This window comes from Acomys minous, assembly GCF_964271855.1.
Source record: "Acomys minous genome assembly, chromosome: 1".
In the NCBI taxonomy this organism is placed as follows: domain Eukaryota; kingdom Metazoa; phylum Chordata; class Mammalia; order Rodentia; family Muridae; genus Acomys; species Acomys minous.
The window spans coordinates 109,104,309-109,123,145 of NC_140483.1; the positions used below are offsets into that span (position 1 = coordinate 109,104,309).

General features: G+C 42.2%; 1 protein-coding gene across 1 annotated transcript in view; it reads left to right on the top strand.

Annotated features, from left to right (window-relative positions):
* Positions 1-4,626: 4,626 nt before the first annotated feature.
* The window catches only part of VCPIP1 (valosin containing protein interacting protein 1), a 31,291-nt gene continuing 17,080 nt past the window's right edge, over positions 4,627-18,837 (top strand). Inside the window, exon 1 of the mRNA XM_084772897.1 lies at positions 4,627-7,687. Within this exon, the coding sequence (XP_084629023.1) occupies positions 4,972-7,687 (2,716 nt within the window). The 5' untranslated portion in view covers positions 4,627-4,971. The remainder of the gene's footprint in view (positions 7,688-18,837) is intronic.

The window sequence follows — 18,837 nt, forward strand, 5'->3', positions numbered from 1 at the left end:
ATGGCTCAGTGGTTAAGAGCACCAACTGCTCTTCCAGAGGTCCTGAGTTCAATTCTCAGCAACCACATTCGTGGCTCACAACCATCTATAATATGATCTGATGTGTACTGTATACATAATAAATAAACAAAAAAAGATTAAAAAAATAGTCAGGTTTGATGATCTGGCACACATCTTCCTGTCTCATAAACACTATGAGATGACTCTAGAGAGCACGTGGCTTTACAGGCCCCTTTTCACTTTTATTTTTGTTTTGTTTTGTTTTTTGGTTTTTCGAGACAAGGTCTCTCTGTGTAGCCTTGGCTGTCCTGGAACTGCTTCGTAGACTACGCTGGCCTCGAACTCACAGTGATCCACCTGCCTCTGCCTCCCGAGTGCTGGGATTATAGACGTGCGCCACCATGCCCAGCTTTTCACTTTTATTTTTGGCACAGTGCCCTTCAATAAACCTAGTTTGGCCTTGAATTTACAATCTACAGGCCTCAGCCTCTCAGGTGCCAGAATTACAGCTATGCGCTACCACGCCCAGCTGTTTTCTATCTGACTAGTATTTTGCTCCCTGCTCAGGAAGCTTTTAGTATTTGACCTGGGTCCCAGAAATTGATCTAATGAGTCTTTCTACTCTTCAGTATCTAACGTCCCTGTTGTAGTTTCCCTGGCTGTATAAAGAGGAAGTAAAAGCTCGGCACTTGGGAGGTAGAGGTAGGGAAATGAGAAGTAAGGTCAGCCTCAGCTACAAAATGAGTTCAAGCCCAGCCTGGGCTACATGAGACCATGTCTCAAAATAACAAAAAAGGTGCACGCTTTTAATCCCGGCACTTAGGAGGCAGAGGCAGGCCAACTGCTTTGAGTTGAAGGCCACCTTGGCCTACAAAGGTAGTCCAGGACAGCCAAAGCTACACAGAACCAAAAATCAAACCAAACAAACCAGACACCAGAAACCATAAATCAAACCAATTCAAATAGCAACACACACACAAATAAAAAAACAATAACTCTAGTTCACAAAGATCAATTTGGGGTGACTGGAGAGAGTGCAGAGCCTGCATCATGAATGCTGGGGTCACAACACAGCTGTATAGTTCATTTCTAGCGTTCATGAGGCCCTAGCTTCAATTTTCAGCAGTACCAAAACAAAAAAACCAAACCAAAACAAAAAACAGCCGTGAAACAACTTCTACTGCATTTACTTATGCATGTAAGTGTGCAGCACACATGGCGAGGTTAGCCAATCAAGTCACGGATCTCAGGGATCAAACGCACCCTCATCTGTGATTATCTTTATCCACAGGACTCAGGTCTATTTCTATATTAACCGTGTGTGATTGGATACCCAGGCTCTTTGAACAGATGGCTTAGCTTTTAACCCCAAACCTGCTACTAATGAGCAGTCAGACACTGAGCAAAGACTTAACTTCCTGTTGCTCAGTTTCTTCATCTCCGAAATAGAAATGATCATAATAGTGCCTGTTTCGATGATATTTTAATGCAAGCTAAATACATGGGAAGATGCTAAGGTACAGTTGGTGGTAAATAGATGTTAATGGCTATTATTATTGTTATCATTATTATTAAACAATTTTTGTTTCTTTAAAAAACAACAGTAAACATAGTAAAGTGGAGAGGGGAAAGCCCATGGGACTTCAACTCTACACAAAGAACTCCAGGCAACTAGGGACACGGAGAGGAGAGATGGTCTTCCTAGGAAAGTAAGTTATCCAATACCAAATGGCCAACCTGGAGAACACACTGGCAAGTAACATTATATAGACTGAACAGGTTGTGTTTATGTATTTAGAAACAGATAAGTATGTAACTGTAATTAATGAAAAAAGCCATTATCTTTAATTAAAATAATAAATAGCTTAAAGGAAACAGAGAACAGAAATAAACAGAGAAAATTCATCTTGAATATCAGAGAAAAGAAGGTGTACTTCACATAAAGAACAGTAAACATAAATATACATGCACACATATATATCATATAGTTTGAAAGAGGCATCAAATGAGACCATGAATTTAAAGGAGAGCAGGGAGGGCCATATGTGAGGGTTTGGAAAGAGGAAATATAGTTATATTAAAATCTAAAACAGTAGAAATAATTTGTTGTGCAGGTTGTGGTTATATCTCTTTTGGCAGAGTGCTTGCCTATCATGCATGAAATCCTAGTTCAACCCTTAGCATTGCCTAACCTATGATTCTGGGATTTGGGAGGTGGAGGCAGAGGATAAAAAGTTTAAGGTCATCCTCCATTATAGTGAGTTTGGGGTCTGCCTGGTCTCATGAGGTCCTTCCTCAAAAAAAAAAAAAAAAAAAGGATATACTATATATGCATAGGATACCTTAATAATTGTGATCTCTAACTGCTAACAGACAACTTTACCTTTCTTTTTTTTTTTCTTTTGGTTTTTCAAGACAGGGTTTCTCTGTGTAGCCTTGGCTGTGTACTCTTGGCTTTATAGACCAGGCTGGCCTTGAACTCACAGAGCTCTGCCTGCCTCTGCCTCCCAAGTGCTGGGATGAAAGGCGTGCGCTACCACTACCGGCTCTTTCTTTCTTTCTTTCTTTCTTTTTTTTTAGTTTTTTGAGACAGGGTTTCTCTTTGCAGCCTTGGCTTTCCCGGACTCTCTTTGTAGACCAGGCTGGCCTCGAACTCACAGTGATCCACTTGCCTCTGCCTCCTGAGTTCTGGGATTAAAGGTGTGCACCACCATGCCCAACTCTTTCTTTTTAAATAGGTTTTTTGAGACAGGGTCTCTGTGTAACAGTCCTGGCTGTCCTACACTCACTTTGTAGACCAGGCTGGCCTTGAACTCACAGAGATCGACCTGCCTCTGCCTCCTAAGTGCTGGGATTAAATGCATGTACCACCACCACCTGGCAAGACTTGTATTTTAAACATTCTATGACAAGCAATTCCCTTAATACTTAAAAAAAAAAAAAAGCCAGGCTGGTGCCATACACCTTTACTCCCATCACTCACAGAGGCAAGTGGATCTCTGTGAATTTGAGGCCTTGAGGCCAGCTTGGTCTATATAGTGAATTCTAAACAAACAAACAAACAAACAAAAAACTAAAAAGGACAAACATAATAACAAGACGTTTTCTAAAAAAGTGTCTTACAAGTTCGCAAGCAGTAATTTTCAAACTGTGATCTTCCCATCATCAGCATCAACACCCAGACGCCCTACTCAAAATGTAAAGTTCCAGGCTGCTCCCAGACACGTTCTTTCTGGAGTGCTGCCTGCGGTGGTTTGACTCTGGAGTGCCTAAGTTTGGAACTACCGTGTATTCAACCCTCTCATCTTTATACAGTAATAAAGACCACCCATCTTTCCCAGCGTGCTCTTCAACTCTAGTTCACCGAGTCCTCATTTACTCTTGAATATACTTTCTCCATGAGGGTTTTTTTTTTTTCTGACAAGCTCCTGCCCAGTACTCCCATGTTGGCTTTGTGCTGGACATCTGCATGTATCAGCCTTCCCAGGGCACAGCTAGTTTTGAAACCAACAACTGCTGTACCACTTTCTGAATGATATAAAACAACAACAACAACAACAACAAAAACCAAATGTATTTTGGAACCAAGGAGGTAAACACCTTAAAAATCTAACTTTTTAGGGAAGCGCTGTTCACTGTACACACACACACACACACACACACACACACACACACACACACTTAGATTAAATTCTTCGTGGCCCAGCCAGATTTTACCACTGACCATTTCTGATGCTCACTTGTTAATTTCCTCTCAAATTAGAGCAGTGGAGTACATGCTTACCTACAAATAAGGTGGGGCTCAGTTATGGCACTTGCTAGGTAGGTGGTAATAAAAAGAGATAGTAATGTTAACCTTTTGGAGTTAAGACTATACTACTGATTTCGTGAAGAGTATTTGAAAATTTAATATACTAAAAAAAAAAAAATAGTAGCCCCATAGAAAATTCCCTCTCTCGTTTTCTTAGGACCTGTAACCTGAACTAAATAATTTGATTCCATTTCCTAGCCCGACAAATCCCTGGGATTATTTATTTATTTATTTTCCCTTCTTGCCTTTTAGCTTTTCCACTCTCCAACACTTGTAGCGGCTGTGTACTTCAGATCATTTACCCTGCCACTCCTTTTTTTTTTTTTTTTTTTTTTTGGTTTTTCAAGATAAGGGTTTCTCTGTGTAGTTTGGCTGTCCTGGACTCTTTGTAGACCAGGCTGGCCTCGAACTCACAGAGATCCTCCTGTCTCTGCCTCCTAAATGCTGGGATTACAGGCGTGCACCACCCCGCCCGGCTTCCTACCATTCCTTTTTCCTCTTGTTTTCGCCAAGCACACTCCTTTATGCCCAAGGGGAAAGAGCGCCGGGACACCACGCACAGGATTCTAGGAAATGTGGTCTCTCTGACTCTTTCGCCTGGGCCACATAAGGGGGGGGGGCGGGGGGGGGGGTGGACTACAAACGAGATCCAGCTAAAAATACAACTACCGACAAGCCCCGCGAGTCATCGTCTTCCTTTCTGCCCCCGCCTTCCGATTGCCTTCCTCTTCCTCCTCCCCTCGTGCCCCGGGTCGCTTTGCATCACGGTATTTGAAGTTCTTTCTGGACGGAAGCGCCTAAGTCTCTTCCACGAGAGAGGAGCCGGAAGACTATGGTTCCCAGGGGGCAGAGCGGAAGCTACGCTTGCGCAGTCTCAGTGAGGGCGTGTATGTCTGTGTCTGAGGGAGAGAGCGAGAGTGAGTGAGTGTGAGTGCGGGGTGGGGTGGTGGCCGTTACGTTCGGGGCAACGGCTAAGGCAGTGGAGAAGTGAGAAGAGAAACAACGTCCGGCGCTTCCGCCTTCGCCCAGGAGGAGGAGGAGGAACTGGTAGGGAGAGGAAAGCCATTCGTCTGGGCCTGGACTAGACCTCGTCGGGCCGCCGGAGGTCTGGCTATGCGCCTTTGAGGGTCGCTTGGGTCGCCGAGCGAGAGCCCAGAGCGATGTCTCAGCCGCCGCCGCCGCCTCCGCTGCCGCCGCCGCCTCCTCCCCCCGAGGCTCCGCAGACTTCATCGTCGTCGTCGCTGGCGGCGGCGGCGGCTACTCCGGGGGGCCTTTCGAAACGAAGGGACCGGAGAATCCTTTCCGGGAACTGCCCGGATCCCAAGTGCCAGGCGCGCCTGTTCTTCCCGGCCTCCGGTTCCGTCAGCATCGAGTGTACCGAGTGCGGACAACGGCACGAGCAGCAACAGCTGCTGGGAGTGGAGGAGGTGACTGACCCGGACCTGGTGCTGCACAATCTGCTGCGGAGCGCGCTACTCGGGGTGACGGGGGCTCCGAAGAAGAACACGGAACTGGTAAAGGTGATGGGCCTCTCCAACTACCACTGCAAATTATTGTCGCCCATATTGGCACGCTATGGAATGGACAAACAAACGGGCCGGGCCAAGCTTCTCCGGGACATGAACCAGGGCGAACTGTTCGATTGCGCGTTGCTCGGGGACCGGGCCTTCCTCATCGAACCAGAGCACGTCAACACGGTGGGCTACGGCAAGGACCGCTCCGGAAGCCTCCTGTATTTACATGACACTCTCGAGGATATCAAGCGGGCCAATAAAAGTCAGGAATGCCTCATTCCAGTACATGTGGATGGGGATGGACACTGCCTAGTGCATGCTGTATCTAGGGCTCTTGTAGGCCGAGAGCTCTTCTGGCATGCCTTGAGGGAGAATCTTAAGCAACACTTTCAGCAGCACCTAGCCCGATATCAGGCCCTGTTTCATGACTTTATTGATGCTGCCGAATGGGAGGACATTATCAATGAGTGTGACCCTCTGTTTGTGCCACCTGAAGGTGTCCCCTTGGGCCTAAGGAACATTCACATATTTGGCCTTGCCAATGTGTTACATCGCCCCATAATTCTCTTAGATTCCCTCAGTGGCATGAGAAGCTCTGGTGATTATTCAGCCACTTTTCTACCTGGGCTCATACCTGCAGAGAAGTGCACTGGGAGAGATGGCCATTTGAACAAGCCGATCTGTATTGCGTGGAGTAGCTCTGGTAGAAACCATTATATTCCCTTGGTAGGTATAAAAGGGGCTGCCTTGCCCAAACTACCCATGAATTTGCTTCCTAAAGCATGGGGTGTGCCTCAGGACCTTATTAAGAAGTACATCAAACTTGAGGAGGATGGTGGTTGTGTTATTGGAGGAGACAGAAGTTTGCAAGATAAGTACTTACTTAGGCTGGTTGCTGCTATGGAAGAAGTCTTTATGGACAAACATGGTATCCATCCTAGTTTGGTTGCTGATGTACATCAGTATTTCTACAGAAGGACTGGAGTGATAGGAGTTCAGCCTGAGGAAGTTACAGCAGCTGCTAAAAAAGCAGTAATGGATAATCGCCTTCACAAGTGTCTGATCTGCGGTGCCCTTTCTGAACTTCATGTACCTCCTGAGTGGTTGGCTCCAGGAGGGAAACTGTATAACCTGGCAAAAAGCACTCATGGACAACTGAGGCCTGACAAAAATTACAGTTTTCCCTTAAACAATTTGGTTTGTTCATACGATCAAGTGAAAGATGTTCTAATACCAGACTATGGATTGAGTAATCTAACAGCTTGTAATTGGTGCCATGGCACATCTGTGCGAAGAGTCAGAGGAGATGGCTCTATTGTGTATTTGGACGGAGACAGAACTAATTCTAGATCTACTGGTGGCAAATGTGGCTGTGGATTCAAACACTTTTGGGAAGGTAAAGAATATGACAATCTCCCAGAAGCCTTTCCTATCACTTTAGAGTGGGGAGGAAGAGTAGTCAGAGAAACAGTATATTGGTTCCAGTATGAAAGTGATCCAACGTTGAACAGTAACGTTTATGATGTTGCAATGAAACTTGTTACCAAGCACTTTCCAGGTGAATTTGGGAGTGAGATCCTAGTTCAGAAAGTTGTCCACACTATATTGCATCAGACTGCAAAAAAAAATCCTGACGATTACACTCCTGTAAATATAGACGGTGCTCATGCTCAAAGAGTTGGAGACCTGCAAGGACAAGGATTGGAGTCTCAGCTGCCAACTAAAATTATTCTTACTGGACAGAAAGCCAAGACTTTGCACAAGGAAGAGTTAAACATGAGTAAAACTGAAAGAACTATTCAACAGAACATCACTGAACAAGCTTCTGCAATGCAGAAACGGAAAACAGAGAAGCTAAAGCAAGAGCAAAAGGGGCAGCCCAGAACTGTTTCTCCAAGTACTGTTCGCGATGGTCCATCTTCTGCACCTGCCACCCCCACCAAGGCTCCCTACTCACCCACGACGTCTAAGGAGAAGAAGATTCGAATAACAACTAACGATGGACGGCAATCCATGGTTACCCTTAAGTCTTCAACAACCTTTTTTGAACTTCAGGAAAGTATAGCCAGAGAGTTCAACATTCCTCCGTATTTACAGTGTATCCGATATGGCTTTCCTCCTAAAGAGTTAATGCCACCCCAGGCAGGAATGGAAAAGGAGCCAGTTCCTTTACAGCACGGTGACAGAATTACAATAGAGATCTTAAAAGGCAAAGCAGAAGGTGGTCCATCTTCTGCAGCTCACTCAGCCCACTCTGTGAAGCAAGAAGAGATTGCTGTTACTGGCAGACTGTCGTCCAAGGAACTTCAGGAGCAAGCTGACAAAGAAATGTACTCCTTGTGTCTTTTAGCAACGTTAATGGGTAAGAGCAATTCAACTCTGATGGTATATCTTAATTGTGAGTATAAAATACTGAGTTTTTCTGTTGGGAGGAAAAAAAACCTGTTTACCATAAATCCTTGATTCTATACTTAGGAGAAAATGGTTTTTGTTAGTGTTTTATTAGTAGAAGTTACTATTATTGACTGTTAGAATGAAACTATAAAATGAAGGTGTTTCTTCAGCTATTACCTGACTATTTACTTGAATATATCTTATTTCAAATGTTTTAAAAAAACAAATGCACCTATTTAAAGCTCTTTCTTTTTTTTTCCTACCGTAGCGAGCTCTTAGGCCTTTCCATCTTAATCCTTTTTCATTTATTTTTAATTTCATTTTCCTGCTTGTCATGTGATTTCAGGACTTCCTGTTTGATGAATTGCAGTTTCTGGTGCTTGTAGTCTCACTGCACTCCCACCTACTAGCCTGTCTTCATTTCCTGTTCTCCCTTTCCTTCAACATATTTTTCTTATGTGTACATTTACGTTTTGTATTTAATTTCATGGTTCAGTGACTGCCATAATCTCAGTGGATAGCTCATAAGAAACAAAGATGGCAGTGGGGTACTGACTTGGATTCTGTCTTCTCAGACTACTAAATAGTAGTGAATTGGGCCTTGGCCCACTATCGGGAAGATTGGTTATTACTGGCTTATTAAGTTGGGAGCCTAGTTAATTTTAGAGAGATCTAAAAACTATACAAACTTTGACCTTAATATTGTTGATTTTAGTTTGGCAGGCATGAAACCTGAATTAGAGAAACCGGCTTAGTTTATTTTCCATATTTCTGAAGTGTTGTGTTCTCTTAGAGACTACATAGAATAGAGGAATGGCTGTATGGTCTTTGGAATCAGAAGGCGCACTTTGACTCTTCGCTCTACTACTTACTAACTTATGGTTTCAGGGGAACTGTTAACTCCCCAGCACCTCAGCTGCTTCCATACAAAATACCTCTGTAGTTGATGTGAGTGTGGGTAAAGTATTCCCAGAACTCTGAAAAAAATTGAATAACATCCTCACAGAATAGGAAAATTGGGTATATATAGAAAACATTTTCAAGACTGGCAGTTTCCCAAGTTAAAAACAGGATGAATATGTCTGTCTTAAAAGAGGATGAACTTGGACAAGTACGTGGCAAATATCTCCTATTGACTTTGTGTATACAGTACCTAGTATAGTGTCCAACAATTAGAAAGCAGTTGAAGGTCTTTTTTTTTTTAAGCTGAATTTAACATGTCTAAAGAAAGACTGTATCTGCAGAAATGGAATGATGGTCAGCACTCAACATTGAGAAAGCCTGGAAAGCAGAATTTGACTATGTTTATACACTGTTCTACAAAAAGGAAATATAGCACTGGGGCTCATGGTAATTCTGGTAACTAGAAAGGTCATCTTTGCTGCAGTACAGGGCTTTGTTTGTTTGTTTGTTTGTTTTTTGAGACAGGGTTTCTCTTGTAGTCCTGGCTGTCCTGGACTTGCTTTGTAGACCAGGCTGGCCTCCAACTCAGAGATCAGCCTGCCTCTGCCTCCTGAATGCTGGGATTAAAGGTGCTGTAAGGAAAATTAATAAGGATACAAAAATAAAGGGGATCTACAAAGACTAGTAAGCAAAAGTCTTTCCAATCTGTCCCCTCTTCCATTCTTCCAGGACAGATTTCTCTGTATAGCCAGCTATCCTGGATGCACTTCGTAGACTAGCTGGCTTTGATTGAACTCACAGAGATCCGCCTACCTCTGCCTCCTAGAATGCTAGGATTATGGGCATGTGCCACTGCACCTGGGTAGTCTCTCTAATCTCTAGAGGATATATTCAAAATGAAATATAAGTGAAAAGGTAATAAGTATTGTAAAACTTGATTTTCAAGCTATTTTCTAGATAAACATAAAGGCAGCTAATTTCTGCATTCTGAAATTTGCAATTTTCTAAATAATGCCTGTTTTTCAGCACTACCAATCTAAATATTAAGTTACTAAATACTTTTTATACAGGTCAAAATATATAACTATCCCCAAACTAATATTTTTACAAACACATTCCTTTTTTTTTTTTTTTTTTTTAAAGACCAGGCTGGCCTCACAGAGATCTACCTGCCTCTCGAGTGCTGGGATTAAAGGCGTGTGTGCCACCACACCCGACACAAACACGTACCTTCTACATAATTTTTGAAAAATCTTAGAAGACTAATATTTATTAAACAGGAGCAGCCACTGTCTTAGTACTTTGCTTGTTTTAGGTTTGGTTTGTTGTTGTTGTCCTCATCATCACTGGAGACAGATGTATGTAGTCCAGGCTCAAAACACAAGCTCATGCTCTTCATGTCTTAGGTTCCCAAATGCTTGGAATGCTAGGATTTACAGGTATGTACCACCATACTAGGCTTGTGTTAGTTCTTAAAGCAGAAATCTCTCAAATGCTACTACTCTTAAATTAGCAAAATACACGTTTATTTTATGTGTGTGTGTGTGTGTGTGTATATACACACATTAAAAAATCGTATGGTTTATAGACAGCAATGTAAATATTAAAGGTGAAGACAGGAAGGATCAGAATAGAAGGCGGTATATTTTGTTTTGCTTTCTTTTGTTTTGTTTTGGAGACAGGGTTTCTCTGTGTAGCCTTGGCTATTCTGGTGACTCCCTTTGTAGACCAGGCTGGCCTCAAACTCACAGTAATCCACCTGCCTCTGCTTCACTGAGTACTGGGATTACAGGTGTGTGCCACCACACCTCTGCTAAGTTTAATGATCTTATTTGTTGGCTTAATGACTTCTTTGCCCCTTCCCGACTAGATTAGAAGTCTATGAACAGAGAGAGTATAACCTGTTTTAATGAATACCTTATTTACCTAGTATAGTCCTGAAACATCTTATGATACCAAGCAAATGTTTGCAGAGTGAATGAACACAGATTAGTTCATCAAAATGAATGTAAGCTGTGAGCCTTAGACTATGTCAGAGGTACAAAGATGAACGAGACATAGTCCCTGCCTTCTATAAACTGTTTTTTCTTTGTTTGTTTGTTTTTCTGATACAGGGTTTCTCTGTGTATGAGCCTTAGCTGTCCTGGACTCTCTTTGTAGACCAGGCTGGCCTCAAACTCACGAAGATCTGCCTGCCTCTGCCTCCTGAGTGCTGTAGGATTAAAGGCGTGCACCACCATGCTCGCCTTCTGTAAACTTAATGCATTAGTTATTTTTCTGTTGCTATATGAAAGGGCACACGTAATAGATGAAAGGGTTTATTTGGTCTATGGATCCAGAGGGATGTGCCCGACATCATCATGACAGGGAAGTATGGCAACACGGCATCTGCAGCAGTAAGCTGAGAGCTCACGTCTTAAAAATGGCAGCAGGAAGCAGAGCTCACTGGGAAAGGCACGGGGAAGCTTTGAAACTGGAAAGCCCTCATCTAATGACATACTTTTCTCCAGCAATGCCACATTTCCTAAACCCACCCAAATAGTAGCACCAACTAGCACCCAAACAGTCAAATGCTGGAGGCTATGGGGCCACATTTCTCATTCAGATCATCACAACTTGCCTGCAAAGTTCTCTGCTGAGGGAGTTTCCTGATTTTATAGCTTTCATCAAAACATGACCAGCTTTCTTTTCTTTTGTTTTTGTTTTTTAGTTTAGTTTTGGTTTTTTGAGACAGGATTTCTCTGTGTAGTTTGGCCTCCAACTCAGAGACATCCACCTTCCTCTGCCTCCCAAGTGCTAGGATTAAAGGCATGCGCCACCATGCCTGGCTCAGCCTTCTTTTCTATAGACATAAAAATGATAAACTCCATGAAGATATCCAACAGGACATTTTAGAAAAATATTTTATTTGATTTTACACACACACACACACACACACACACACACACAGAGAGAGAGAGAGAGAGAGAGAGAGAGAGAGAGAGAGAATATGTATTTTTGAAGTGTTCTGACATGTAATAGCTGGGAACATGTGATTTTCCTTTTTTTGGGTGGTTTGGTTTTGTTTTTTAGCTAATAGTTTCGGATTTATCACGGCAGGGAGGGTGTGATAGAGCACAACAATGTATATGATAGGGATCATGAGACAGAGAGAAGGACTGTTTGGAACTTTTGTGAAATTGTACTTAAAAACGAAAGAAGGTAAGGTCCTAAGTTCATTCCTAACACCAGAAAATAAAAAAACTCAAAACAAGCTGGGCACAGGTGCAAGCCTGTAATCCCAGCACTCAGGGAGGCAGAAGCAGGCAGATCTCTGTGAGTTCAAGGCCAGTCTGGTCTACAATGCAATTCCAGGACAGGCAAGGCTACACAGAGAAACCCTGTCTCCAAAAACAAAACCCAAACCAAACCAAAGCAAAAATAAATAAATGAATAGATTTTGTATTATGTCAACAAAATAATACATTCATCAGTTTGCATTGGAGCATCCATGGAAGTAGTTGCTTTGAATCATGGTGGTAGTATAAAACATAATATTTTTTTGGTGATATTTCACATGTACTTTTAAACCATTTTGTCCAGACCACCGGAGTTTATTGAACTTAGTCTTGCAGACTGCCATCTTCATTACTTATACAGTGTTTAAAGACCCAGCTATGGCTTTGCAAAATATGTTACGATTCTTTGTAGACAATTATTTGTATTTTATTTTATGATAGCTATGGTAGATATAAGAAATTCTTTTTTTAGTATTATTTCATAATTATTTATCATAGGTAAAGATAGATTAGGGTTAAAAACAAAATTTGACTGTAGTTTACTTAAAATGTGATATTTATGTCAGTTTACTACCAGCTTTGATCCTGAAAGGACTATAGCTTTTTACTATGTACTTTTTGGTTTTTTGAGACAGGGTCTTGCTGTGTTAGCCTTGGCTATCCTGGACTTGCTTTGTATACCAGGCTGGCCTCGAACTCAACTGCCTCCCAAGTGCTGGGATTAAAGGCGTGCTCCACCACACCTGGCGTTACTTTTAAAATATAGGGCCTACTTGGATCAGTCTCCAGCATCCAAAACCCTCATAACACTTTGTAATTTCTTTTTTATTTATTGGTGAAGGTGCTACTGATGGTTGAATCTAATGACTCATGCATGCTTAACAAATATGTTTCTGTTTAGATAGAAGCCCATCACAGTACCTCAGGATTTTCCAAAATCAGATTTGGAATTCAAATGCTTATTTTTTTAGATGACATTGGGTCCCTATATTATTATTCTCTATATTTTTCTTCAAATGCTAGATGAAAGTCTGAATCTAGACCATGCGTATGCATATTGTTATACCTTATATGCCATTGGATGGTTCTACGTATTTATATGTAGTGCATTTGAGGTGAGAATAGTCATAAATTTGAATGCAATATTGATGCATATAGGTTGTCTTTATGAAAACATTACAGGTAATGATTTATGTAATTATGGTTTGAAGATTAAGTTAATCACTTTCTGTGATTTAGCCACTTGATATATTTTACTTACTTTTATAATCTTCCAAAGAATTCCAATATATATTTATAAAGTAAGATGTGGTAATTGTTAGCATATGAACTTCCTGGAAAAAAAATTGGCCATTATATCCACACATACACAATTGGGTTAGTGTGCATGAATGTGCATTATAAATACACTTACTGGTGACACTAAAAACTTGATTTACTTAAGGGACAGATTGAATATTAAGTAGAATGAAGGGTATGTTTCTTAGACATGGTTTTGACTGGACTGGCAAGAGTGCTCAGCAGGTGCACTTGCTTCCAAGCCTTAAGACTTGAGTGTGATCCTCAGGAACCATATGGTGAAAAGAGAGAATTGAATCCTAAAGTTTGTTCTCTGTGGGATTTGAAGCTTGCCCTCCAAATAAATATAGGTAATTTAAAAACAAAAACAAAAATAAACAACAAAGAAACCAAAATCTGTAAAGAGTCTTTGAGTGTTGATAAAAGCAAATGTTTAAATTGGGAGGGTGTGTATGAGGAACAGAGAGCTGTAAATGAATACTTTAGTATCCTCTTTAGTAGAAACAAGTTCACTGTCATTCAAATGTGGTTACACAAATGGTTTACTTAAGGTCTAGGAAGTTCAGTTGATAAAATACTTGTCTAGCATGTATGAAGCCCCAGCACTGCATGAAACTAGTGCGTGCCTGGCGTGTAATCTCATCAGTGAGCAGGTGGAGCAGTGAGAGGAGCTGGAATAAAAGGTCATCTTCAGCTGTGTAGTGAGTTAGAGCTAGCTTGGGTGACATGAGACTTTGTCTTTAAAACAAACAAGCAAAAACCTACTATTCATTTTGTGGTCATAGATTTTGAGTTCACAAAGTTAAGATTTTTTGTTTATTTTGTGCATGTGCCACTGGGCACACATGGAAGTCGGAGGACAACCAGATGGTTCTCTCCTTCCACCATGTGGGTCCCAGGGATCAGACTCAGGCTGGCAGGCTTGTCAGCAACTTCATTTACCCACTGAGCCACCCTGCCAGTTCAGGGTCAGCATTTTAAGTAATTCTTTTAGGGCTTTAAAATATATTTCATATGGGAGATTGAGAGTTGGGTAAGAACATTTGTTGCCTATGATTCTAGTGCTTTGGTGGGGGGAGGCCCAAGGATCATTTACACTCGCTGCCTGCCAGCCTAGTTCTAGGGTCAGAGAGAGCTCTGTCTGAAAGGAACAAGGTGGAGAGTGCTAGTGTAGGGCCTCTGATCCCCATGTACCTGCACAATACATGCCCCCGTGCATTCTCCATATACACACACACACATACATGTAAATAAATATTTCATATACATGTTAGAGTTTTCAGTTTTCAAGTTGCAAAGTAGAAACTTCAAATTGAATTTTTACTTAATATTTTAATTTTAACCGACATAGTTATGGAATGTATTTATGGAATGGAATGTATTTATGGAATGTAAGGTGTAACATTTCAGAACATCTATTCAGTGTGTAATGATTAGATCAGAGATGTTGGCGTATTTATCACCTCAGACACATGCCACTTCCTGGATTGGGAACATTAAAATACCTCTCTAGCTATTTTGGAAACAACAGTTAATTGTCAACATATTTAGCATGCTATGCTGTAGAGTAGTGGATTACTCCTCCTGTAACCTGGTGTTGTAGTACATACCTATAATCGCTGGACTGAAAGATCACCTCAGCTATGTAGTGAGTTGGAGACTCTGCTGTCACTGCACTCTTTGAGGTGAGGCAGGAAGAGTAGTTTGAGTTTGAGGCCAGACTAGGTCAAATTGGGTCAAAAAGCCTTTTAAAAAATTACCCTCTTGTCCAGTAGCTATTTTAGTTATATCTCTCCCTTCTCAACTTTCCCCAAATTGCCTTCAGAAATATTTATAGTTGGAAAATTAGAATAATGACTTTCAAAATGTTGTATTTGTATATGCACTCATGTGCCTGTGGACGTCAAAGGACAATTTGTGAGAATCAGTCTCTCCTTCCACATATGGATTTCAGGTTCTCAGGCTTGCAAGAGCCACTCTTCATTTTGGCAGCCTATGATGACCTTTTTATTTATTTATTTATTTTTATTTTTGGGAGGATGGCTTCTGGGAGTTTTATTTTCTGCTAGGTGCAAGGCGCAGTTATGGGGCCAGGAAAGTTAAGTGCTGTGAACCAGGAGGGGGCCGTGATGTTAGCCTGGCCAGGATGCTTGACTGGCTGCTACTTCATGGTTTCACGAGCCAGGTCACGAGGGATCAGGCTTCTGGGGGCCTAGGGGATTTTGCCAAGTGCTCAGCAGAGTCCAACACTGTGGCCATGAATGGAAGAGTGGACTTCCCGAAAAAGAAAGTTGGCCCACCAGTGGCCGGAGTCGGCCTTGGGGAGACCTGGGGAGTGGAGCACCATGTCCCCCAGGTATTCCGTACTAACACAGGAGCTGTTGCTGGATGAGGAGCCCAGCTGTCACTGACAGTTAGTCAGGGGTAGCCATGAGCAAGCTGCTGGAAGGGATGGCTGCCATGCTGCAGGGCCCGGGTATGGTGGAGACCTGAGCAGAATGTGGGCCTGGTCACTGCACACTGGAGTGGACCTCAAGTCCCCCAGGCCCTGGCAACACTGGCTTCCACTTCTGAGCTGCTCCAACCAGCCTGGCTCAGCTCAGGGGCATCCCCTCCTCGTGGGTCTCCATACACAGTCACAGGTGGCAACGCCTGAGGAGGCTAGACCATGGAGTGCATTTGCAGGGACCCACAGAACATAGCTACTCTACCACTGTTGAGCGAGCTCGTACTTATTTGCTTTTCCTATGATGACTTGTTAAAAATACATATTTTATTAATTTATTCATATTACATCTCAATTGTTATCCCATCCCTTGTATCCTCCATTCCTCCCTCCCTCCCATTTTCCCCTTACTCCCCTCCCCTATGACTGTGACTGAGGGGGACCTCCTCCCCCTGTATATGCTCATAGGGTATCAAGTCTCTTCTTGGTAGCCTGCTATCCTTCCTCTGAGTGCCACCAGGTCTCCCCTTCCAGGGGATGCAAATATAGGGGGCACCAGAGTTCGTGTGAAAGTCAGACCTCATTCTCCACTCAACTATGGAGAATGTCCTGTCCATTGGCTAGATCTGGGGAGGGGTTGGAAGTTTACTGCATGTATTGTCCTTGGCCCTATGATGACCTTTTAAAAATGAATTTTAACTCTGCTTTATTGTTAGAAAAATATATATTCTTAGGGCTGGAGAGATGGCTCAGCAGTTAACACTATTGAATGAATGCTTAACCAGAGGTGCTGAGTTCAATTCCCAGCAACCATGTGGCTCATGACCCCCTATAATGAGATCTGATGTCCTCTTCTGTCACACAGACATACAGAATGAGTGTAAACAATCATATACATAAAGAAGTAAATATTTAAAAAAAAAACCCGGGCAGTGGTGGCGCATGCCTTTAATCCCAGCACTCGGGAGGCAGAGGCTGGTCTACAAAGTGAGTTCAGGACAGCCCAGGCTAACTGAGAGACCCTGTCTTGAAAAACAAAAAACAAACAAACAAAAAACAAGAAAAAATAGATTTTGTTTGTTTTTTGTTTTTGTTTTTCGAGATAAAATTTCTCTGTGTAATAGCCCTGGCTATCCTGGAACTCTCTTTGTAGACCAGGCTGGCCTCCAACTCACAGAGATCTGCTCCCGAGTGCTGGGATTAAAGGTGTGCACCATCACACCCAGCCCTGAAAAATAGATTCTTAAAACAAGTATTTTGTTTGTTTGTTTGTTTTTTAATTTTTCAAGACAGGGTTTCTCTATGTAACAGCCCCGGCTGTCCTAGACTGGGCTTTGTAGACCAGGCTGGCCTTGAACTCACAGAGATCCACCTGCCTCTGCCTCCTGATAAAGGCTGGACCACCACACCTGGCTCTGTGGCAACAAGAGGCAGGTGGATCCCTGTGAGTTCAAGGCCAGCCTAGTCTTCAAAAAGAAAGAAAGAAAGAAAGAAAGAAAGAAAGAAAGAAAGAAAGAAAGAAAGAGAAAATGAGTTTATTCTAATGAGATGGAGCCACTTTTTGTTTTTGCCTAGTGTGACTTATTAGAGTCCTGAAAATAGGCTGTCCATATCCCCTGGGACAGTTGATCATAAGTTGCCAAGTAGATGTTGAGAATCAAACCAGGTCCAGTAGAAGAGGAGCCAGTGCTTTTAACTGCTGAGCCATCTCTCCAACCAGGAAAAAAAAAATCTCATTTGTGATACCCATTCTATGTGTTTACTCACCCAGTATTAAGAATGCAGTTGTTCAGCATTGTGACAGGTCCTGGGAATAGAAAGTCTGATAAGCCACTGACCTTTCCCTGAATCTGAAAACCTTTTAGTTTAAAAGCAGAAAGAGAAAAGGTAAACTAAAATAGCTAGCAGTTTGATAATGGGCTAGTATTTGTGTACATATTGACACCAAAGTAGGTGTTACCCAACCACTCACATGAATAGTAGAGGAAGGGCACTTGAATTGAATTTTATACCTTGTTTTTATTGTGCTTAGTTAATTTGTGTATGTGTGTGCACGCACGCACACTTGTATACGTACTCCACAGCATATATGTAGAGGTCAGGGGACAGCTTGGGGGAGTAGATTCTCCATCATCATGTGGGTCCAGGGATTGAATTTAGGTTGTCAAGCTTGGCAATAAGTGCCTTTACTACATGAGCTATTAGTGATTTTTAAATTATTCTTTAAATTGCCCTTTAAGTAATATACAATAATTATTGGCCTTTAAGAAACTGAAACAGTGTTAATTCATAAAAAAAATTAAGGCAGCGCTAACTGGGTTTGATGGTGCATACCTATAATTCCAGCATTTAGGAGGTGGAAGAAGATGAAGTATGATTGGTAGTTCTAAACTAGTCTCAGCTACAGGGTGTGGCCCTGTCTCAAAACAACAAAGCAAAAGGTTAAGGTAAGGTGTGATGTGAGGTTGGTAGAGAAGAACCAGCTCTTGATTATAATAAAAAGGGATCTTGAACCTATATTCTCCCCCACCTCTTCCGCCCCCATTCTGGGTATCTACTTAGCCTTGTCTGTATCTGGAATTCACTCTGTATAGAAGGCTGACCTCAGACTCACAGAGATGTGCTTGCCTCTGCCTCTCAAGTGCTGGGATTAAAGGCTCAAGCCACCATGACCTGGCTCTTTTGTCTTTTTCTTCCTTTCTTTTTTAGACATTGTCCTGTAGTTTACTGGGCTTAGGACTCCTTGTGTAGCTGAGGATTTTCTTTGGATTGCTTTGCTTCAGTATGGGAGGTTTAACCATGTATGAACAGGGGAGTCAGGGAGGACAAGTCTAATGGGAAAAGCAGTTGAGAGGGAGCAGTACACTAGGCAGGAGGCAGAGGCAGTAGTTATTTATATGGATGGAAAAGATACCATGCAAAGTTTTATGTGACTGTGGTAGACTTGTATAAGATCCTGATCTTTACTTTCTTGTTTTTCTTACCAGCAAAGATAACTCATTAGAGGTATTTGGTTGCTAAAGGAAGTAATTTGTCTTTTAGTTTTCCGAGACAGGGTTTCTCTGTGTAGCCTTGGCTGCCCTGGACTCACTTTGTAGCCCAGGCTGGCTATGAACTCACACTCTGCTTCCTGAGTGCTGGAATTAAAGGTGTTCCCATAATTTGTCTTTTATATAGCAGTTGATGCCATAC